The sequence below is a fragment of the Lepidochelys kempii genome, chromosome 8 (genome assembly GCF_965140285.1).
Source record: "Lepidochelys kempii isolate rLepKem1 chromosome 8, rLepKem1.hap1, whole genome shotgun sequence".
Classification (NCBI taxonomy): domain Eukaryota; kingdom Metazoa; phylum Chordata; order Testudines; family Cheloniidae; genus Lepidochelys; species Lepidochelys kempii.
The window spans coordinates 104,385,595-104,410,320 of NC_136387.1; the positions used below are offsets into that span (position 1 = coordinate 104,385,595).

General features: G+C 43.4%; 1 protein-coding gene across 2 annotated transcripts in view; it reads right to left on the reverse strand.

The window, feature by feature from the left end:
* Positions 1–24,726, reverse strand: part of AKR1A1 (aldo-keto reductase family 1 member A1) — a 44,024-nt gene that overhangs the window by 8,069 nt on the left and 11,229 nt on the right. For both annotated transcript variants that reach the window (XM_073357880.2, XM_073357879.2), the window contains exons 2-6: positions 19,413–19,508; positions 8,808–8,927; positions 6,705–6,856; positions 2,132–2,327; positions 582–781 (exon numbers count right to left, since the gene is read on the reverse strand). In XM_073357880.2, coding sequence (XP_073213981.1) covers positions 582–781; positions 2,132–2,327; positions 6,705–6,856; positions 8,808–8,927; positions 19,413–19,502 — 758 coding nt within the window. In that variant the 5' untranslated portion in view covers positions 19,503–19,508. The remainder of the gene's footprint in view (positions 1–581; positions 782–2,131; positions 2,328–6,704; positions 6,857–8,807; positions 8,928–19,412; positions 19,509–24,726) is intronic.

Here is a 24,726-nt window from a genome sequence, read left to right on the forward strand (position 1 = left end):
TTTTTTGGGGGGGGGGGGGAGAACAAGCTCAAGATGTCTCAAGCTGGACTGTCAAACCCTTTAGAAAATTTTGGCCCCAATAACTTGCATAAGGAAAACCAAGAAGAGACTCCAGTTCTCTCTAGTCCTAGAGCAGAATATCATTCTTCCTCTCGTCCACCTTCTACTAGCTGACTAACCAACTCCAACCCCACATTTGTGCTGTTGTGATTGAAGATGGGTACGACAAAGGTCAAAGCATACCACTAACTCCATCTTGCAAGGTGCTGATCACATCCCAGATGTTGCTGAGGTCTCTTGCCTCCCATTGACAACTACCATGACTCTTACAAAGTCCTCAGCAATGTATAGAATCAAAACCCTAGGCTGGCTTGTGCTGCAGCAGAAATAGAGGAGAAAATAGTGGTTTGCCAAGTGGAAGAGAGCTGAACTAGTAGGGAATTATGTTTTAGGGCTCTCCCTGGCTATAATACTCTATTGATAATAAAAATACTGTCTCAGTCAGAACCCCTTTACCCGTGTTCCACTTGTGTCAGCAGGGACAGTGCTGAATACCACCCTTTCTCAGAACTGTTCAGTACCTGAGGAGGATTTGAGCAGGTGATTTGCCATATTTTTCTGCCAGTTTTTTGATTCCAGATTCTTCTAGAAGTACTGGTTCATCAGGGTGCTTCCACATTCGATCAGGGGAGCCAAGGGGACTGTATGCCGTTACTACCAGCCCTCGCTTATTACAATGAGCTAATAGCTCATTCTGAGCAAGGTAGGGATGACATTCTATCTGTTAAAGCAATACACAGCCAATACACAGTGAGCAAACCTCAATAAAAAGAGCCAACAGCAAAACAGGAGTCTAAGTGCACAACAACAGAACAAAAAGAGGACTGAAGTCTGTTTCGGTTGTTGGGATTCCCATGATATAATAATTTACTGCTAGCAGGAATGAGAAACCACCTTGCAGGTTATGGCAAAGGAATTAGGTTGCACAGCTAACTAAGGGAAGGTAGCTGCGGATGGGGATTTCTACAAGTTACCCTCACCTACCTTGTATGAAGATATTAGAATTCTCTGTGCAAAATGTGAACTTGACTTCAGACTGACTCAGAGTCCCAACCACCTGTCTCCTGGTACAACATGTAATAGAGGATTTGACCAATTGGAAATACTTTTTTCCCTGAATTGCAAACTTCTTGCCTTAGCCTGAGAAACTACTTGATCCACTAAGAACTCTCATCATGCCCTAAAATGCATTTATTGAGCGAGCCTGTTTATGTAGCACTCAGTATAATGGAATGCAGCTGGTCAGGTTAATCCACATTGGGTCAGTATTCTGAACAGATTTTTAGAATAATTTTTCCATATTTTTAGATCAACTGCCTTCAGTAGCATTGATTACGAGGCAATGTTGACTTGTCCCCACACTCTAGCAGGAGTAGGTAAGATTGCCATTCCATGGCTTCATTCCCATCTCTTAGATAGCACCCGGGGGATTGTAACTACCCCTTGAATTGTGAGGGTGTGATGGCTATTTGTTACAGAGTGATCACAATCAGAAAATTGCTGATTCCCCAGCTGCTGTTACATGAACGTAACTGCAATGGCCATGATGGCTGGTTTGAAATCTATGTCCCTCTAGGACGCTGTGACTTTTTTTTTTTTTTTTCTTCAGAGGAGGCTCTTGCTGCTACAATCCGTGCCTTTGTCATCTCAAGGTTAAGCTACTGCAATGCACTCTGCCCATAACCCCACTCAGAGTAATGCTGGTGTGGAATGCAACAGCCTGCATGCTTAATGGAATTTCTCATCATGAATACTTGACACCAGTGTTCATGTTCTGCCCTGGCTGCTTATTGGCTTCCAGGCTGAGTTTAAGGTGTTTGTGCTGGCCTAAAAAGACCTAAATGTTCTGGAACTTTCCTACCGGAGGGAGGGCCTTTCTTCATGGCCCTTAGCAGTGCTAACTCTGCTCCTATGGTCGTACACCACCATGCACATTATTTGTGGTCATATGAGCTCGCTCCTCATATGGACAGGATCTGCATAAAGAATAGTAGACACTAATGTACCTTTCCTGCACAGACCTTGCCCTTTCACACAGAGGCCCATTCCCACTCGCCTGTCTTTGTCTCACCTGCAGTACAGCTGGTTTGATAGCAGCCATGCTGATGATGTCATCAATCTGACGGCTGTTGAAGTTGGACAGTCCAATGGCCTTCACTAGACCTTTCTCCACCAGCTTCTCCATAGCCTTCCAAGTTTCCTTATAGTCAGTGTAGTCAAAACGCATCATGCCATCAGGGTTCTTTGGGAAAAGAGTATCTCCTCGTCTACAACATTGCAAAGATACAGTATAAACACAGTGCACAGAGATTTTTATTATAGTAAATGGCCAGTAAAATAAATATTATTTAAAATACTCATAGAAGTCCAATACATGCTTTACAAGGCACTGTGTGAGTTAAGCCTACATGTCCTTCAGATTCCAATCTGCTTATTTACCATATGAAAAACTGGTTGATATACAGTGTCTTTCTTAGTCAAGGTAACTTACTGTAGAGGACTCAAAGGTATCTACCTACAATGCAGTGACTATATGAGATCATGACCATCATTATACACTCAAGCAACAGTTCACTATAAGGTGGACTATAAGGTGACTATAAGGTGGATACAAAGCTGGCTAGATTGTTGGGCTCAACGGGTAGTGATCCATGGCTCCATGTCTAGTTGGCAGCCGGTATCAAGTGGAGTGCCCCAAGGGTCAGTCCTCGGGCCGGTTTTGTTCAATATCTTCATTAATGATCTGGAGGATGGTGTGGATTGCACCCTCAGCAAGTTTGCAGATGACACTAAACTGGGAGGAAAGGTAGATACACTGGATGGTAGGGATAGGATACAGAGGAACCCAGACAAATTAGAGGATTGGGCCAAAAGAAATGTGATGAGATTCACCAAGGACAAGTGCAGAGTCCTGCACTTAGAACGGAAGAATCCCATGCACCGCTACAGACTAGGGACCGAATGGCTCGGTTCTGCAGAAAAGGACCTAGGGGTTACAGTGGACGAGAAGCTGGATATGAGTCAACAGTGTGCCCTTGTTGCCAAGAAGGCCAATGGCATTTTGGGATGTATAAGTAGGGGCATTGCCAGCAGATTGAGGGACGTGATCGTTCCCCTCTATTCGACATTGGTGAGGCCTCATCTGCAGTACTGTGTCCACTTTTGGGCCCCACACTACAAGAAGAATGTGGAAAAATTGGAAAGAGTCCAGCGGAGGGCAACAAAAATGACTAGGGGACTGGAACACATGACTTATGAGGAGAGGCTGAGGGAACTGGGATTGTTTAGTCTGCGGAAGAGAAGAATGAGGGGAGATTTGATAGCTGCTTTCAAGTACCTGGAAGGAGGTTCCAAAGAGGATGGATCCAGACTGTTCTCAGTGGTAGCAGATGACAGAACGAGGAGTAATGGTCTCAAGTTGCAGTGGGGGAGGTTTAGGTTGGATATTAGGAAAAACTTTTTCACAGGAGGGTGGTGAAACACTGGAATGCGTTACCTAGGGAGGTGGTGGAATCTCCTTCCTTAGAAGTTTTTAAGGTCAGGCTTGACAAAGCCCTGGCTGGGATGATTTATTTGGGGATTAGTCCTGCTTTGAGCAGGGGGTTGGACTAGATGACCTCCTGAGGTCCCTCCCAACCCTGATATTCTATGATTCACCCATAGACTCTGACCTTGGAAAATACTGGATTGAAAGAGAGAATGTTTGCCAGGACAGAGGTAATCCCTTCATAGTTTTTGAAGATTCCTACAGGAATTTTAAACTTCCATCTGGAGCCAACCTGCTACCGAAGGGACGTTGGTTTTACATTCATCCAGAAGAGGGCGCTTGGAATAGTCCAATATTCCCTTTCCCTGGCATTGTACTGCAATGTCAGCACTGGGTATGAGCTCAGCTCCCAGTGGGAATATGTCTTTTAAAAAAAAAAAATCACACCTTGCTGCTTCTGGGTTAGAAGTGTTTCCAATTAACCATAGCAACACATATAACACACACAGAATCCAGGTGGCCTGGTGGCACAACAGTGCACTGTGGGAGGGATACAACTGGATTCTGAGCAATGCAAGATGGGATGGGGGCTGACCAAGCTACTTAAGGAGCATCTCTGACCAGCTGCCCTGCTGTTGCCTCAGTCTTTGGAGACACACACTTTCCTAAGCTCTCCCAGTTGAAAGGAAAATGTTGGGATTGTGAAAATGGCAGGAGTTGGGATTGAGGAATCAGGGGCATCAGGCTGAGTGGGTTCTTGCTCAGGGTGTGGGTAGACTGAGCACCAAATATAATTTAGAATACAGCCTTATGAGATGCTGTAGGGGAAAAACAGGATCACATGTCAACAGAAATGCTCCTGAAACATGGTTTCACTTCTAGCTTTTTGTGTATTGGGGTGAGAAGATTCGTCCTCAAGACCCACAGACACTGTGGTTCTAACTACAAGCATCAGTTCCCATTTAAGTACAACCCTTCAGCTCAACTTCCCCATACAGCAGGTTTTGTTTTACATCTGATCATTCAGAGACTAGAACTTTTAATGCATAAATTACCTAAAGGGATATATTTAGTGCTGAACAGTCCTTTTTGTATCACTCACAATGTGGTACTCGTCCAGTTCAGGTCAAATGACACTTCTAAAAAATGGAAACACCTCTTTGAGCGCTCCCAGAAGGCAAGAATTTGAGTTCCTCTGAATCTGATAGAGAGCTGGCCAGTTGAGAGGCTGGTCTGACAGAGGGTCAGACTTAAGTCATAGCAGGTCACATTTAGTCCATCCTTCTACAGCTATAGGATTGGCCCCTACAGCGTATATGTAAGTGTTTTATCCAGTCCAGTATTAAATGACTTAAGCCCAAGCTTAAGCCTGATGGGACTTCACCATTCCCCTGGGAGACTATTCCACTACTAAGGGCTTGTCTACACTACCCACCGGATCGGTGGGCAGCGATTGATCCAGCGGGGGTCAATTTATCATGTCTAATATAGATGCGACAAATCGACCACTGAGCGCTCTCCCGTCAACTCCGGTACACCACCAGAACGGGAAGCACGAGCAGAATCAACAGGAGAGCATCAGCTGTCGACCTACCGCAGTGAAGACACCGTGATAAGTAGATATAAGTACGTTAACTTCAGCTCCACTATTCACATAGCTGAAGTTGCGTATCTTAGATCGACCCCGCGCAGTAATGTAGACAAACCCTAACAGATCTTACCTTCAGGAAGATTTTTCCTTCATAACAGGTCAGATTCTCAGCTGGTATAAACTGACATAGCTCCACTGAAGTCAATGTAACTACACCAGTTTACACCAGCAGGGATGTATTTCATTAATCCTGGTACTCCTAGTTAGGTCACTTCTAGCTAACTCACTCAGATCCCAAGGCCACCTAGTGCTGTGATTTGGGAGGTGTGACAGATATTATGGACACAAGGAATATTCAAAGGCTACTAGACCAACTTTATAGATATTTTATGTAATCTCTATGGGCCAAGGATTTGTTTAGCTCCATTGGAGAGTTACAGGAGTTTCCTGCAGTAACTAAAATCACTAGGGGATAATTAATACAAATTCCTAGGCAGTGTAAACAAATCTGGAGGAGTCCCCCACCCTCACCGCCCCCTGCAAATTGCATATATTAGTCTGAACTGGTTAAGGACAGCTAACAAAGAATTATGACTGTATAAAGTTACCAGCCTGACTTTGGGGGTGGGAGGAATGGCGGGGTGGGGGGTGTCACTCTCACTCAATCCAAGAACTGACATTACACTGTGACCAAAAGGGACAGGCCCGGTGGGAAGACTTTGAAGTACTTTGTTCCTATAATAATCTCCATGTGGAAGATGGATGTCTGTCTGGTAAACCAAAACCTGCATTTACTGTTTCTAACACGTTTTCTCTGTAACGCTTTTATTCTGAATAAATAATACTTTGCTTTATGAAGGCTGGCTGATCACTGGTTAACCCTGTCATTGCCCCTGAAAGAACAGGACTGCTGGTGCTGAACTGCAGTCAGATCTGCTAAAGTAATCACAGGGAATTGCAGCCCAAATCCCCTGTCTAGGCATCATCCCGAACAAGGTGAGGCCTGAGACTTAAGTGGGAGTGCCCTCCTAGAAGTAATGCAGGGATCAGAGGTGCAGTTATCTTGGGAACTGTGACAGTACATATCAAGTAATCATGAGGATTCCACTGCCTCTCTGAAAACTGGTTCTGCTCCCTAACTGCTCTCACATTTAGTGTAGTTTAAAAATCAGATAAGACTTAATTTCAAGTTTAAATGCACTATTTATAGCTTTATAATTGCAAACTAATGAGAACAATTATCAGGAGGAGATATCTATCTTCCTTGTAGATGGTTTCCACATTTTACTAATTCTAAAACTCAGTTCAAATGCAAAGAACTGGGATGAACCAGAAACATCCTTTGTCTGTTTGTCCTTAGGCAAAATGCACATACACCTTTGGAGGGAGAGCAGTGGGGGCCCAGACTAGATATTTCAAGCTCACCCTACTAACAACGTCAGGAAATATCTTGCAGGCAATATCTGTGGCAAGAAATTCACAGCTGCACAGTAACTAGCCTCCATTTATAAACAGATGGTCTGCACTACTTTTATATTTCCTGCTCTCCTCCCATGCAGAACTCACTCGAAGGCATGTGGCCAGTGCATGAGATACAGATCCAGATAAGCCAGTTTCAGATCTTTCAGAGATTTCTTTAAGGCTGGCTCCACATCTTCTGGGTGGTGCTTGGTATTCCATAGTTTTGATGTCACAAATAGCTCCTCCCTCTTAACAGGCTGTTAAAGACAGAGAGGAAAAAATATGGGCACAGATTCATATCAAAGGCTTATCTGAGTACAGTCAAAGGCACTAGTCAGAAGAGGAATGGCCACTGACTCCTTAGCCAACTCCTAAGGCAAACAACCACCAGAGTGTACTTAAAATAAAGAAGGGAGTATTTAGAACCTATTAATTAGATTTTTTAGAATGCATGGGATGCAGAATGGAAAGAGAAATAGATTTTTACATTGAAAAATAAAGTTCTAAAATATCTCACAGCCTCCCCTCCTCTCTCCAGATACTTTTTGAAACTTAATGGAAGTTTTGCAAAACCACAAAAATGTCTCTAAGTTCTCCCATCACTAATCTAAATAGTGTCCTCTAAACTAATTTCAACAAAAATTATTCCCACACACAAATTGGTCCGATTAGCCATTACTTAACTACACATGGCCAAAGTGGATAGATTATTCCATTAACGCAAATGTAAATTGTTATTTATTTATATTTCTGTTTTATGAATCATGCCCATGAGACAGACCCAACTAGCTTCTGTAACTTGCTGTGCTCATGACATATTATTTACCAAGAGGGCTATTCATGGAAAGAACAACAAAAATAAAAATAACCTCATAAATCTTCCTACTTGGACTTTTTTTTTTTTTTTTTTTGGCAAGTGCAAGAAATGTGTTTCAACTACTCTGTCCTGCTGCTTAAAGCCCAACATATTAAACAGGTATAAGGTTAAGCAACTTGATGTTTATAAATAAATAGAAAACGTGTACGTTGCATACTGTATACAAAGGGTGAAATCCTGACCTCATTGAAGTCAGTGGAAGTTTTGCCATTGACTTCAACGGGACCAGGATTTCACCACAGTCTCTGAAGAGAATATGAAACTGATACATAGAAGCAATAACTACAATTTTCTTAGTTTGTTTTTCCCATATCAATTTCACTGTTATTTTTGTGCTTGACCTATGGTTTTCAGAGAAAAATCTAAAAAAAACCAACAGATTTTTAAAAGTGCTGGTTATAAACCACTCTAGCATTTTAAAAAGTATCACTGAATGCACACTGGCTAGAAGAAGTTCCTGTCCTTCCCTGTATTGATTATTCCTGCCTATCTTGCACCAGGAGGGTTGGTGCAAGCTGGGGGAGAAAAGTTGGAGAGGACAGCTGAAGTGGACTTAAAACACTTAAATCAATGCTTCAGAGAGGTTGCCCAAAAAAAAAGCATGGAGGAGCTCCTTCCCCATTCAGGCTTAGCACACTTTTTCTATATGCCCGCCCCAGCTCCTCTTGGCTCCAGAAGTGAGGTGCTGAGTTTAAGACTCAGGGCTTGTATACACTTGAAATGGGAGGGGTTCTCCCACTGGCGTAGGTAATCCACCTCCCTGAGAGACAGTAGCTAGATCGACCTTATCTAGCACTGTCTACTGTGGGGGTTAGGGTCAGCTTACACTATGTTGCTCAGTGGTGTGGATTTTTCACACCACTGACTGATGTAGCTGGATTGACCTATTCTTTTAGTGTAGACCAGGCCTCACACATAGATTCCCCCATGTTGTGTTGCATCTAGGCTGACGAGCTCAAGTGACTTTTTAAAAACTATGACCAAGATTTTCAAAAGTAACTAGTGATTTTGGGCATGTTTATTTTTGGGTGCCCAAATTAGGACACCTTAAAGGGGTCCCTGAAAAACAACTGCAGAGCAAAAAAGGGCTCCTTCTTACTCATCAGGTTCCCTGTTTGCATTCTGATCAATCATCTGTTTTAGTGAGAAAAGATTTTACTGAAGTCTGGCCTGCAAAACCAGCATAGATCTGGGAGAGAAAATTCTACCTAACACAGAAATAACAAGGATACATTAATATGCAGAACCTTGCAATGCCATTTTTACAGAGTTACTTTTCAGGGTAGAGCTGCAATTTACAATCCAGTTTACATTCACCATTCCTTTTTCACCTTATCTGGCCCAACGCTCTCCTGAAAGGCTTCACCTATCTCTGCTTCATTGCTGTAAACTGGAGCACAGTCAACATGACGATAACCTGCACCAAGAGCGTACTTCACTGCCTCCTTCACCTGTAATCAGAAACAAATACAGATTAACTCAGCATAACCAATGGGAAGGGACGGTCTGGTTTATTTTGAAGAAAAAGCCATTTTTTTTAAAAAAAAAGAACTAGATGTGCCTCGATGCAAGAGCCGGACAAGTTGAGAAATACTCAAGAAGCCTTCTGTAGCCCTTGTGTTCATCTGAGTACAAGGACTATGCAAGGCAAGCACTGTTAGGTACTCCAGATGGAACAGGAAAGCATTGGTCCTCCATGCAGGCATGTAGAGCTCGCTGGCCAAAGATGGAGGTCACTCTTAAGGTATGGTACAACTGCCATATTCTCCTTGTGTGCCTAGAAGCTCTAGAAGCGCCTACTGGTATATTCCCAGCCACCTTACAGCCAGTACCTGTAAGCACAATCCATGGAGTAAGAGTTAGGTTTTAAATTCCAAAATTACTAGCGTACAGGGCTTCCAAAATTATTAGAGTACAGGGCTTTGTTAAATTCCTCACACCTCATTTCTGAAATGAAAGATGTAATCTTTATTGAGATGTAATCTGTTCCAATGCATGTACCAAGATCTCCTATAGTTTTGTTCACTTCCTATCTTCTCCTCTACTCCACAACAATGAAAGCCACTCCACTAACAAAGTCTCCTCATTGAAGCACTCACACACCTGCCGGGCATGCCTTAGGAGTGTAGTAAGCCTAGAGACAAGCCCGTAGAGTGCACTCTCCAGACTTCTCAGGTTGTTTTTGGGTAAGAAAAAATAAAAATTCAAATCCCGTTATTCTATAAGCAGCAAGTGACTGCTACAAATAATGATGGCCCATCCATGGGCAGAGAAGGTAAGACCTATACAGAGTCATCTTTTATCTTAGCTGCCCACTGGGGACCTTTTGGCCAGTAGTTATATACTGTCTTTTAGGATGACCTAGACCTAAACACTGAGTCTATTTTATCAGTGTGGAAAGAGTTAGCATCCTGTGGTAGCACAGGCTTTTGTGGCTGAGATATGCTTCCACCCATGGACACAGAGGAAGTTAATCTCTTCCCTCATTGTATTGTTGTTTTGCTACCTTGTCTGTGCAGACGGTAAACTTTTCATGGCAGGGACTGTCTCTTGCGAGGCATTTGCATAGGGTCTAGCACATGGGGTCCTGATATCTTTTCAGGGCTCACTGAAAGGTCTACACAGCAGCTGGGAGGGTGCTTCCCAGTGCAGGTAAACAGACGCAGGCTAGTTCCACTGGAGTTAGCATGTTAAAAATAGCAGTGACTAGCCACCCAAGTATGTACCCAGAGGGTCGGGCAGGACTGTACTCGGGTGACTGACCTGTGCTGCCAAGACCACACTGCTATTTTTAGCATCCTAGTTCAAGCAGAACTAGCGTAAGTTTGGCTCCCCTGCTCCGGGAAGCACTCTTGCACTTGCGTGTAGACATACTCCCAGCACTACCATAATACAAATTACAAAAATATTCTTAGGCGGTATTCCTGTAGGAAGAGTAAAAACAGAATTTCCACAGGATACAGAGACAGATAAAGAAGAAACAGTGAAACTGGATGATCTTTTAACTAATGTATCAAAGCACCTGCAATTTCCATTTCAAAACAGGTGGAATAATTAATACTGAGGAAAGACAATAAAACGTTGTGGTTTACAAGATAGATTTAAAAGATAAATCAAATATGGAGTAGACCTATTGGCTCCTGCTACATTTTATTTCTTTTAGTTGTTGAAAGGAAAGAGGAAGCTACATGCAGGATATTTTGACGAGGTTCTTTGGTGAGTTAAGACAATATCTGCATTGAAGAGCAAATTTGCCTTAGTCACTATGACAAAAAAAAGTTTTTCCTTCTTCAACACGGACAGGATTTATAGGCTTTACTTTCACTATGACAAATACTTTTCTGTTGAAATGGTTACTACAAACAATGCCTGGGTTATGAGATCACTCAACATGTTAATGTTTTATGCAGTCCAATCACTCCCAAAGAAAACAGAACAATAATGACTTATTGATCACAGGAAGCCATGGAGCAAAAGCATCTGCTGCGAGAAGGAACTTAAACATGTTCCATAGTACAGCTCCAATCCATTCCCTGTCCCTATGGGCAATGGTTTCTGTTAAGATGGAAGGATAAAGAGCAGGAAGATAGATGTGTGTCAGTAATTGTTCAGGAGAATGAGGATACAGAAGGCTAGATTTTGAAAGCTCTCTGTAAAAGTGCCACTGACAGATATTACAACTGCATGTAGGATCTTTGGAGATCATATTGTATGAAGTTTATCTATAATTGTGGGCCACTGATTGTGTCCTACTCCATCTGCGTGAGGTTACATCAGCTCCTCCAGGAACTAAAAATAACGGGGGAAAGGGTGGGTGATTAAGGCAAGTTGCTGAAAGTCTAAACAAACCCAGAGAGGTACCGCTCCCGGGGAGGCTTTCATATACAGGTTCAAACTGGGTTTTCAGGGATCAGACAAAGAAAGCCCTTTTGATATAATGAGGTTGAGTTTAAACTGACACAGAGCCTTCTTTCTGATCCAGCAAACAAGCAAACTTTTGTCCCGGGGCCCCAATCCTGCTGAAGGGTTGGAAAGACTTTGGCCTACGAGGATCCCATAAAACGGATGGGTAACCTCTGGTAAGCTTTTAGCCTGCATATAGGAACGTTTATTGTTTTTATATGTTTTCTCTGTAATGCTTGTACCCTAAGAATACATGTGTTTTGCTCTTTGAAGGCTGGCTGGAAAACGATATATGTTTAGAGCCCTGCAAATCTGCAGATATCTGCGGACCATGTTTGTGGAATTCGAATGGATGTGGATCCGAATATTGTATCTGTGCAGGGCTCTATATATATCATTGTAGCCCCTGGAGAAAAGTTAACCACAGGCACTGGACAATGATCAGACCTGCTGGGGAAATCACAGTGAGGTGCAGGACTGCAAGCCTAAATCCCTGGTCTAGAGGGAGAGAGATGTGGGTCTCTTCCCAAGAGAGGTGACACCTGGACCCTGAAACCTTAAAAGTGGGTGCCCTCAAGGAAGAACCAGGAGGAAGGGGTTGTCAAAGATGCAGTTAACCCTGAAATTGTGACAGTCACATCCAAACCAGCACACGAACCCCCATGGACAAAGTGATTTTCAGTGAGCAGTGCCTAAGAACAAAAAGCTCTGACATTCCTTCACAAGACAGCTTAAACAGGGGGGTGCCGTCTCCCGCCTACATATGCAAGTTAAATTTCCAACGCTGGGAAACCAGGACTGGTCATTTCACAAGACTTATAGATTTAGTTAAGATATTTGCATGTGTGTTCCCTGTCCTGAGAGCTACTAAAGTTTTCCAGTTTGAACTGCCTGAGTCACTGGTCCACACAAAGGCAAGCATCCTAACCAGGTTTCCAGATCTGCTAAAGAGGTTTATTGAAGATATTTCTAACCTGAAAACGAGGTTTGAGAATAAGAATAGTACTTAGTAGTAGAATTAATAATTCCAAGCTGTTATACAGCTCTACAACAGTAAATCTCAAAGTGCTTTACCAACAAAGTAAGCAGCAGCATCCCCATTTTATAGGGGGGGGAAGTATAGTGCAGGAAGGTGAAGTGACTTGCCTGCTGTCATCCAGGAGGCCAGTCTGAGACCTGGGCTCTATTCCTGGCTCTGACAAGTCCTACTCCAACATTCTATCTATTAGGCCACACTACCTCCATAGAGTGCTTTATATTTTCAAAGCCCTGTACAAATATTAACAAATTAATCTGATTGAAAAACTGGTTAACAGGGTTAGTTCTCACTTTGTCAGAGTAACAAGCATTCCAGAGAAACAGGTTTGACAGGAGTATTTAGAGGGTCAAAAACCTTGTAACTATGGGCTACCTGTGGCAGTAAAGGTAGCTATTTGCCCAAGGACAAAACTGGACAACAAAATGGCAGATGAAAGTCATTGTTGATAAATGCAAAATAATGCACATAATCCCAACTATACATATAAAATGATGGGGGTCTACATTAGCCGTTACCACTCAAAAATGAGATCTTGGAGCCACTGAGTGGATGTTTTCAGAGAACTATCCACAATGTGCAGCGGCAGTCAAAAAAGCTAACAGAATGCTGGGAATCATTAGGAAAGGGACAGACAATAAGTAGGGCTCTACCAAATTCATGACCATGAAAATGTGTCATGGATAGTGAAATAAGTCCTCCCCTGTGCAATCTAGCTATTGGGGGGAAGATGACTGGGCGACCCCCAGCCAGGGGCTCCTACTGTTCCCTGGGCTCCAGCTGCTAGTCCCCAGGCTGGGGAGGGACAGGACTTACTCTTCCCGTGCATAGCTACTCTCAGGGGGAGATCAGACCCACCTCTGGGTTCCTCCCCTTGCTGCAGGAAACAACAAAATGATGAGGGGTATGGAACAGCTTTCATATGAGGAGAAATTAATAACACTGGGACTTTTCAGCTTGAGAAAAGAGATAGGGAAAGGGGGGATATGATAGAGGTCTATAAAATCATGACTGGTGTGGAGAAAGTAAAAAAGAAAGTGTTATTTACTCCTTCTCATAACACAAGAACTAGGAGTCACCAAATGAAATTAATAGGTGGCGGGTTTAAAACAAACAAAAAGGAAGTATTTCTTCACCCAACACACAACCTGTGGAACTCTTTGCCAGAGGATGTTGTGAAGTCCAAGACCATAACAGGGTTGAAAAAAGAACTAGTAAGTTCGTAGAGGGTAGGTCTATCAATGGCTATTAGCCAGGATAGGCAGGAATGCAAACCATGCTCTGAAATGTCCCTAGCTTCTGTCTGTCAAAAGTTGGTAATGGGCAACAGTGGGTGGATCACTTGATGATTACCTGTTCTGTTCATTCCCTCTGAAACACCTATCATTGGCCACTGTCAGAAGACAGGACATTGGCTAGATGGACCATTGATCTGATGCAGAATGGCCGTTCTTACTTTCTCAAGGATCTCAAAAACCTATCCATACCACGAGGGAGATAAGCAAATATTATTAAACCCATTTTGCAATGGGTAAGCTAAAATAGAGTGGTTAAGTGGTTTGCTCAAGGTCGCATAGTAAGTCAGTGGAAGAGCTGGGAACAGAACTCAGGAGTCCAGACTTGTTACAGGATCCACTGTCATATTTGCAATTCACCAATTCTATTCAGCCCACTGCAAGGTGAAGTCTATGTAGATATTTATATACCCCTATCACAGTGGTAACCAGGCATCTGCACGGTTCCAAGCCATCATGAAGGGGCTGTCCAATGCTTTCCTGTAATATCACACCACCGTTCAACCACCTCATTGGACCAATGCTCAGAAAGGAGATGACAGATTCTAGGGGAAGCTATGGCAGTCTTTCTGCATCCGGGGAGGGTTGCTGCAATCCTGGAGTTCTATTTCCCATCTGTGAGTAAGCTCGAAGGAGAAACTGATTGTGAAGACCACATGATTGTCAGATGCAGGCTTCTGGTCACACTGCATTATTACATCAGAGTTCCTTCATTTGTTGCAGATGAGGAAACTAAGGTTACCTCTTCACCAGAATACAAGACCCACGGCTGATTCGGGCTCAGGCTTCAAAATTGTCATGTAGACGTTCATGTTAGGCCTGGAGCCTGGGCTCTGGGATCCTCCCCCTCATGGGGTCCCAGAGCTCAGGCTTCAGCCCAAGCCTGAATGTCTATACAGCAACTTTATAGCCCTGCAGCCCGAGGCCCAGTCAACTGCAGGTGTTTAATTGCTGTGTAGACGGACCCTAGGAGCTCCAACTAGGGGTGGCAACTTAGAACACCTCAAAAAACAAAGATTTGTCTCCTATCCATAAATGGATTTAATTCAAATCCTTCTCCCTTCTGCCACAGTTAACGCACACTTTAACTGGGAGGAACTGCTTGTTTGAGTGACTAGAATTTCCAGTTTGCTGACAGAGTGAGACCACAAAGGAATAATTAAGAGGTGCTCAGATACCACAGTGAAACATACTTATAAGAGCCTAGATGATAGAGGTGACTATTGTACAGTAGCTTTATAGAAAGCTTCACCATGTTATGATGAATGTAACTTGTCAGACAATCAAATAGTCTAGAGAAGCCATTTCCAAAACACAGTCAGGCTTTCTATTGGTGTTGTGATAGGTTTTAAACCACACAGAAAGCCAGCTTGGCTAAGGCACATATTTCCTTCTCTGGCTCCCCCAATTTCTTATCTTCCATCTGAAACAATGCTTCTCAGTCCCACTTAGGCCATGCCTTCCCTGCAGAACCCACTCAATGCGGGTTGGTCTGTTCTTTTGCTGGGACAGAATGCTGCTGGTTGAAAGCTTTGCCTAGCTCAAATCTAAGAAAACAATTTAAAAATCTATTTTAAGTGACTATCATTTTTGCAAAGAAGTCTTTCCTCCAGGAGCCTCAAGATTTTGCTGACCTCTTTCATTCTGGGATCCATTCTCCCTACCAAGCCTCATCCACCGTCAGTTGGCTGCCAGTGCTGTGTGCCCTTCTGACATCTGTGATGGAAAAGAGAGACCTCTTCTAATACTATCCTAGACAAATATATCAAATATGCACACATCCAGACTTCATCAACATCTACAACAGCAGTCAGAACTGTAGGCCAAAGGAAAAGACTAGGGTGAGGTAGGAAAGGGTTAATGCTACTCAGGCACTCATATTAAAATCCACGCTATTCATGTTCTTCATGATAGATGCTACTGGGTGAACAGACTTATCTTTGATCTCATTCCTGCTGTCATTTCATAAGACGCTACTCTGTTGTGCTCCCTTCCACTCAAATATCTCCTCATCTTGTTCCTAAGGTAATATCACAAAACACCAAATTCACCCCCAGTCGTTGGCTGTGTAGGTAAGAGAAGCAACATGTTTTTGCATTTTTAAACAAAGAATTTAAAAACCAGACTGAAAAACAGAAAACAAGCTCAGAACTATATATTACAGCTTCACTTTCATTTCGTACAACTAAGATTTGGCTATGAAACACCACACGGCTGGTACAGGGACAGTGTGCGATGAATAGAAATGAAAGGACTAGAAAGATTAGCAGAGCTGGGATCACAAGAAATCTGTACTTGAAACGTACTGAAAGATTTAATAGGATGGTGTTACTTTGGGTAAAGCATCACCAGATAAAGTTTACAATCCAAAAATAATCCTAGTTCCTTTAGAGACATACAGCCAAGATCGGGATGCCCAAATTTTCACTCAAAGTACTTTGATAAATTTCTTATATCTGTTCTGGGATGAGTAGAGTCTAGTGGTTAGATCATAAGATAGGAAGTCAGGAAAACAGAGTTTGATTCACAGCTTTGTAACGGAGATGTTAAGTGGTCATGGGCAAGTCTCTATGCTGTCACTTTTTCAGTTGGTAAAATGGCTAAAATGCTACCTGACAAGACAGCTATAAAACAGTTTGAGCTCTTCAGACAAAGAGATATTGCATAAGTGTAACAGGGGTGGACTGTCCCCTTTAAGGGCCGTGGGACCTGGGGGGTGAGAGACAATCCCTGTTCTGTAGCATGGCTCTTTTAAGGTTTGAGAGTTTTGATGTACTAGGAAAATGGCAGAGGCAGATATGAGGAGAGAGGAAGCAGTCCTGGGGGAATAGTTTCTGTTTGAGGAAAACCTGTTCTACTATTCCCCTATGAGCCTTGGACCAGAAGCCTTATAGAGAGGGCAGGGCAAGGCTCCCCTCTCTCGTAACCAACTAGGACCTGCTCTGGGAAAGAGGGCTGTATATATTCTGCTTCTTCTATCAGAACAGGAAGACGTGGGAGAAGCCTTTTGCATCCCTGAGATTGGAGTTAAGAAATCTAAAGGGATATCTATTACGACAGCTGAATTGATGGGAATAAATGTTAGCATTTAACTGGATAAGGGATGTATGGTCTACCACAGCTGTTTTCTTTCTACCTTCATTATCAGCTATAGTGGCAACTAAAAGGGACACCTTAGAAAGCAGGAGTGATTCTAATAAAGGAAACATTGTTTTTGGCAACAGAAATAGTATGCTTAGACATGACCTAGCATTGATTCCAACAAATGGTGAGATACCTGGCAATGAAATGGCAGATAAGGAAGCAAAAAAGGTTTTAAAAAAATGGAGAAATTGATATAAAGATTCCTGTTGGGAGGGTGGTTTCAGGGCTTCAGCCCCATTTCTGCTGAAGCTCTGAGCCACAGCAGGCATGCCCTGTGGGCAGGGCCAGCTCTAGGTTTTTTGCCGCCCCAAGATCAGGTGGGGCTGGGGCTTGCAGGCAGTGCTGGAAGCGGAGGGAGTGATGTCACCTTCTCCCAGCACCTACAAGGGCTTCCCACCCCGCCACCCAGCCACACAGAGAAGCCCCCAATATAAGGGGTGGCACAAGGCAGCGCAGCAGCCAGTGCGCAGATGAGGCAGCGCAGCCCTGGCTCCCCGGCAGGACTCGCCCTCTCCTCCCCAGGGAGCGGCTGGGCCCCAGCAGCTCAGTATCCCGGGGCTGGGGCTTCCCCTCCCCCTGCGGCCGGGGGTGCGGCGCCCTCACCCCATCTAAGTGGCGCAGCTCCGAGAGTACAACTGCCCCGAAAAAAAAGGATGGCCCGAACGCCACCCCTGGAAACATGCCGCCCCCAGCACGTGCTTGCTTTGCTGGTGCCCAGAGCCGGTCCTGCCTGTGGGGCTGAAGCCCCGAGACCCCCCTCCCGGCTGGGCAGAAGCCAGAGGCAACACATGGGGAGGCATGTGACAGCGCGTGCCCTTTTGCCAGGGTTTACTGGCCCTGCTCAGTCACATGGTGCCACCTGGCCCTCTCCCTGCCAGCAAGCTGGGAGCTCCGGGCCAGCGGCAAACAGCTGGGAGCGGCAGGGAGGGGCCACTTAGGGCAAGAGCGGTTGTGTGCCGGGAGGCGGGGGGCATGACTCAAGCTGTTGGGAGGGCGAACCTTTAAATTGGGCCCCCCCCCACTCACAGCAAGCACCAGTCGCCTCTGGCAGAAGCCCCTAGATCCACCACCGGGTGGAGGCCCTGAGCTCCCTGCCCCTGCAGTCTGGTAGGCAGAGAATGTGGAGGGTCTGGGGGGACTCTGCGAGCTGCACTTTAACTGTAAAAGAGCTGCATGTGGCTCATGAGCCACAGTTTGACCACCCCTGGTCTACAAGTGCCTACATGCCTGGGGGGCAGAAATCTGTCAGAGGGCTCTTCAATTCAGCAGACAAAGGTCTGACAAAATCCAGTGGCTAGAAGTTGAAACTAAACAAATTCAGACTAGATATAAGGCACATTTTGAACAGTGAATGTAATTAACTATTAAAACAACTTGTCAAAGGCGGTGGGTTTCTCACCATTGGAATCTTTTTAGCCAAGATTGGCTATTTTTCCAAAAATACATGCACTAGTTCAAACAGGAGTCAGCTCAGGGAAGTCCTATGGCATGTGTTATATAGGAGTTCAGACTAGATTATCACATTGCTCCCTTTCGGCCTTATAATCTATGAATCTGGAAAGCAGATCTGTACATTCACTCTTGTTGTTAGAAAGGTTGGCTTAGCTTTCATGTTAACTCTTCTGCTTCCTCTTTTAACCTTATTATGCTGTCACGTTAACTCTTTGGAGAGGGAGCCTGACAATAATATGGCTCCTAATGGAAGATTTTCAGTTTTTTTAATAGCTTCTCTTTGCTTTTATTCTCAGTATGGAAGAATAACACGGTATGTCGGTTTGGGGAAGAGTTTCCACTTTTCCCTCCCAAAGAGACGCATAGCTGCAGTTTTCTCACATTTGTTTCTTAATAGTTTGAATCAGTCCAATAGATCTTAGCACAAGAGCAGCAGCCACAAAACAAACACTTACAGTATTGACATGCAGTGGTCCAGATATTTTAATAACTTGTCTTTCAAAGAATTACTACCAGTAGGGTGACAGTATGCCTAGAGACCACACAGTGCTAGCTGCTGTACATATACCCTACCAAAGGCAGTCTCTGACCAGAAGAATTATAGACAAAGAGTGGAAGAAAATAGGTATTACCACCCCCATTTCACAGGTGTGGAACTCAGGCCAGAAAGTTAGTGGCTTGCCTAAACTCACAAAGGGAGTCTGTAACAGTACATGGAATTGATGCCAGATCTCCTGAGTATTGTACCTCAGCCAATAACCACCCTTCTTCTCTAAACCTCAGTTTAGCAGACCCTTTAAGCACATGCAGAAGTTCCACTGAAATTAGCAACAGCTTTTGTACATTGACATCAATGTGAATTAATCAAATGCTTAAGAGCTTTGTTGAACAGCGATGGAGGGGGTGCCAAATTGTGACCTCATGCCCCAATTCTGCAAACATGTTCATACATGCTTCGCACATACGCAAGTAGTTCCATTAACTTCAGTGGGTCTGCTCAGTTGCATATACATGAAAGACTATCAAATCAAAGTGCTTCATATGCGCATAAGGCACAAATACAGATTGAAATCATAGCACTAGTTTATAGCAAGCGCAAGCCTTACCTGGCCAGGTTCACTTTTCCAGGTGCCCAGTCCTATAAGAGGCATCTTCTGCCCAGTGTGGAGCACAACAAAGTCACATGTAGAAGACATTTTTACCTAAAGCAAAAGTTAATTTTTCATTATAATTACAAAGTTGCAACAACTTACGTTTTCTATGCAAAAAAGAAAACCCGAAGGTCCCAATTCCGTTCTCATGTTGCACCACTGTACGTCTCCCTCCCATCTATTCTCGACATGTGGCACATGTATATATTGATTAATTTAACAGTAATAAGTCACCAGGACCAGATGGTGTTTACCCAGGAGTTCTGAAGGAACTCAAATGTAAAATTGCAGAATTACTGACTGTGGTATGTAACCTACCATTTAAATCAGCTTCTGTACCAGATGACTGGAGGACAGCTAACGTGACACCAATTTTTAAAAAAGCTCCAAAGGTGATCCTGGCAATTACAGACCAGTAAGCCTAACATCAATACCACCAGCCAAATTGGCTGAAACTATAGTGAAGAACAGAATTATCAGACATATAGATTAACACGATTTGTTGGGGGAAGAGTCAACATGGCTTTTATAAAGGGAAATCATACCTCCCCAATCTATTAGAATTCTTTGAGGGGGCTCAAACATGTGGACAAAGGTGATCCATTGGAAATAGTGTATTTGGACTTTAAGAAGGTCTTTGACCGTCACCAAAGGCTCTTAAGCAAAGTAAGCAGCCATGAATAAGTGGCAATGTCCTCTCATGGATCAGTAACTGGTTAAAAGATAGGAAACAAAGGGTAGGAAAAAATGGTCAGTTTTCAGAATGGAAAGAGGTAAATAGTGGTGTCCCCAAAGGTCTGTACTGAGACCAGTGTTGTTCAACATATTCATAAATTACCTGGAAAAAGGGGTAAACAGTGAGGTAGCAAAATTTACAGATGATACAAAATTACTCAAGATAGTTAAGTCCAAAGCAAACTACAAAGAGTTACACAGGGATCTCACAGGGATATATTAGCATGGGAAAAAAGTACAGAGAAGGGCAACAAAAATTATTAGGGCTATGGAACAGCTTCCATACGAGGAGAGATTTAAAAGACTGGTACTTTTCAGCTTGGAAAAGAGATGACTCAGAGGGGATATGATACAGGTCTATAAAATCATGACTGGTGTAGAGAAAGCAAATAGGGAAGTGTTATTTACTCCTTCACATAACACAAGAATCAAGGTTCACCCAATGAAATTAATAGATGGCAGGTTTAAAACAAACAAAAGGAAGTATTTCTTCACACAATGCACAGTCAACCTGTGGAACTCGTTGCCACGGGAATGTTGTGAAGGCCAAAACTATCCATCAATGGCTATTAGCCAAGATGGTCAGGGATGCAACCCCACACTCTGGGTGTCCCTTGTCTCTGATTGACAGAAGCTGGGAGTGGACGACAGGGGATGGATCACTTAATGACTGCCTGTTCTGTTCATTCCCTCTGAAGCACCTCGGCATTGGCCACTATTGGAAGACAGGATATTGGGCTAGATGGACCACTTGTCTGACCCAGTATGGCCGTTCTTACAGTAGCTTAGTCTCCTCTGGTCTGTAATTTTTAGTTCTATTTTTGGTTGCTGGATTTAGTGTACGGGTGCTAGTAGTGATGGTGGCCTGCGACCTACAAGAGGTCAGATTAGATGATCTAGTGGTCCCTTCTGGCCTTAAACTCTATGCATACGACAGTGTAAATCAAGAAGAACACCACTGAGTCCGGTGTAGGTATGCTTGCATAAAGGAGATCAAAATCTTTCCCAAAGGGTCTAGGGAAAATAAAACATTATCCTTTCCCTGTTGTTGTCCTTTCTCCACAATGTGATTTACATCTGTTGGGCAGCTGCAGAGCTGCAAAAATTACATAACTTAAGAACTATAGTGTATAAGTCAAAAGATTTATTTCTCTATTGCACTATATTCTTCAGGGAGACCACCACCTTTGGCAATGAATATCTCAGTGCACATAAGATTAATCTCCTGATTATAAATATGGATGTAAATGTACATTACAGGTCTCATCCTGCAAACCCTTCCTCACACAATTAATCCCAATGAACTCAGTGGGACTACTCACATGAGTAAAGGTTTACAGGACTTGGTCCATAATTTATAAAGCTATTATACTGCTTTAAAAACCATGAATTCAGCCCATACAAGAGATATGGTTCCTGTCTCTCACACCACAGACAAACAGAGGCCTAACAGCATTGCATGCAGACTAACTGGGGGATGTTTTCTGTGACCTCCCAAATGATGAAAGGCCCAATCCTGAAATTTGCTGAAAGCACTTAACTCCTATGTCAGGGAAGTAAAAGGCAGCAAGGAAACAATCTGTATTGCACTGTATTTTGATACAGACAGGGAAATGCATTACCACTACACAGGCGAGAAGGGATTTACTGTCCTATAAAGGAGGATTTTACTGGAAAAGATTTCTCCCCCTCTCCCCACAGGAGGACTTTTCTTTTACATCAGTGTTTATAGCAGTGTACAGTTTTGGCCATAAATTTGCTCATGGTGTCTTTTTAAGTAGAGGCCCTCAAATGGAAAGATATACTGTATTTGCCACTTTCATGCACTAAAAAGGAAAAAATGAATGCACATCTTTAAGCTCCAACACATCACCTTTCAGATTTCCTAGGGTGTCAGAGTACACGATGCAGCAACCTGGCGCCACCTATACCGAGTACAAGCTCAGGTGACAAGAGATTCCATAACATCCCAGAAATTAGTAGTAAGAATAGTAAAGGTAGAAGGAAACTAGAGAGCCATTTTTTCAGGCTTAAATACAAAGTGCTTCTGGAGAGTTTACGCCAAATCCTACAGCAGCCAAAAATATGGCGTTTCACCTATTCAGAAGATGAAGTTATGCACCCGAGCAGCTTGTAGTCCTACTGCTTTAACAGCTTGCCACCAACTGGTCCAGGTGCATAACTTGTGCATTTGGGGAGGGGTAACTGATTTTGCCCAAACTACCTGCTCCGGGCTGTAGTTTGGGGACCAGAACAGAGACAAGGAGGCCCACGCACATCGTACCTTCCCTTCTCCCCTTTGTACACCTTGGGAGGAAAACTTTGGGGTCACAGGGTGTTGATTAAGAGTAAGTGTGTGCATGAGAGAGAGAGATGAAGAAATCTGGGCAGGATGCAGGCTGTGCAACCCAGTTAGATGCATAATTAGTCCTATCATTCTATCCAAAGCAGAAAGTGCCATTTTGATCTCACAGTGGTATTGATAACCAAATTGAGTTCAATGGAGTTACTCCCTATTTTCACCAGCATGATTGCAGAACCATATCTTGTTATACAAACTTATTCTGTAAGGTGTTCCACAGACCCAAAGCTGAAATTTTTAGGTTCCAGTTCATCATTGCCCTGCAACTTGTACCCAGCTGTAGCTATTTGCACCCATGCAGAGCAAGCACAAAACTCTACCAGATCAGACTGGCAGTGTTTTATGCCTCCTTTGCTGTGGAGATGGTAGACAGGGAGGAGACTCTTCAGAAAGATGGAATCTAGAAAAGCTCATCTCAATGGACAGAGCAAGACAATGAGGAGTTTTACAAGTTAGGCAGACAGAGCTATGAATTTTTAATAACTATGCAACATAGAACAATATGCACCCTGGAGCTAAGACCCAGCAGTTCCTTACCACACTTCTGTTATTTTATTATTAAAAATATCTTTTTCTTTCACCTGTTCTTTCTATTCAATTTTTGAAGTTACTGGCAGAGATCCAATGAAAGGGACACAGTTCCTTAAAATTCAAGAGAGAGTGGCCCACCCCACCAAAAGCTGAATTGTAACATGGACTCTATTGGAAATAAAAGCTTGGTGATTAGATAAAACACCTTGCATCTGTACTTTACATGCAGGACCTATTAGTGTCAGTGTAGACAGGGCCAGAGGCCTGATTTAGCACCGCTTCATCTAGGAGTAGTAGTCTTCTGTTGCTGGAGAAAGAGGAACAATTGTGCAAGATGTGTTTTTGATTTAGGAGGGACAGAGATTTTAGGATTATCTATTGTGCTTTTACACTATAGTATCCAAGCACTTCTGAGGGTATAAGTTTGGCATAGCAAAATTCCTAGTGGACTTTGTGGAGTCCTTCTGCTCTTCTACAATTTCTGGTTATAGGAAACTTTGATTTTGGGGCGGAGAAAGGAGGCACGTAAATAGCATGTTGTTGATGGTGAAAAATTTTTATCAAAGAGGAAGGTCTTGCAACATGTCCTATCGGTTGAACTGTTAAAGGAAATCATGTTTCAGGATGCATTCCAAAGCCTGCTAACTTCCTCAGCTTTTGCTGGGATCAGCTATTTAGCTTGGTTCCACAGTGCCGCTTCCTGAATTAAGTTCTACCCACACTAGAGAGACAAGCTCTGTCACCAACAGAAGTTGGTCCAATAAAAGATATTACCTCACCCACCTTGTCTCTCTAATATCCCAGGACTAACACAGCTACAACAATACTGCATTATACCCACACTAGATAATCTACTTGTACAGATCCATGAACAGTATGTAGTATCAGCTCAAGATGCATCTACATGGGGAAATTAACTGGAATAGCTATTCTGGAACAAACTATTCTACAGTGGCTATTCTGCAATAGCTGTTCCAGTCAATTTCCCAACGTAGAACCCTTAGCGTTGGGACACTGATGAAAGAAGGTATGTTTTGCTATGTCCTGCTCCTTGGGCTCTGCCTTTATACATCTACAACTCAGAGTAAATGGGAATTGAATAACAGAACTTGGTTTTAATCACCTAAATACATAAAAAAGACAGATTCATAGATATTAAGGTCAGAAGGGACCATTATGATCATCTAGTCTGACCTATTGCACAAATCAGACCACCGAATCTCACCCACCCATTCCTGCGATAAACCTCTCACCTATGTCTGAGCTACTGAAGTCCTCAAGTCATGGTTTAAAGACTTCAAGGTGCAGAGAATCCTCCAGCAAGTGACCTGTGCCCCATGCTGCAGAGGAAGGCGAAAAACCCCCAGGGCCTCTTCCAGTCTGCCCTGGAGGAAAATTCTTTCCTGACCCCAAATATGGCGATCAGCTGAACCCTGAGCATGTGGGCAAGATTCACCAGCCAGATATCCAGGAAAGAATTCTCTATTTACACCCAAGTATAATCAGAGTTGTGTGCAATTTTAACTGTGTTGGTGGGTAGCATAAGTAACATTCTAGTTGAGCTGCATTTTAATAAATACAATTCACATTCACCCTGAACTCAGAACTTTAACCCAGAGGGCAAGGTATGCCTACATAATC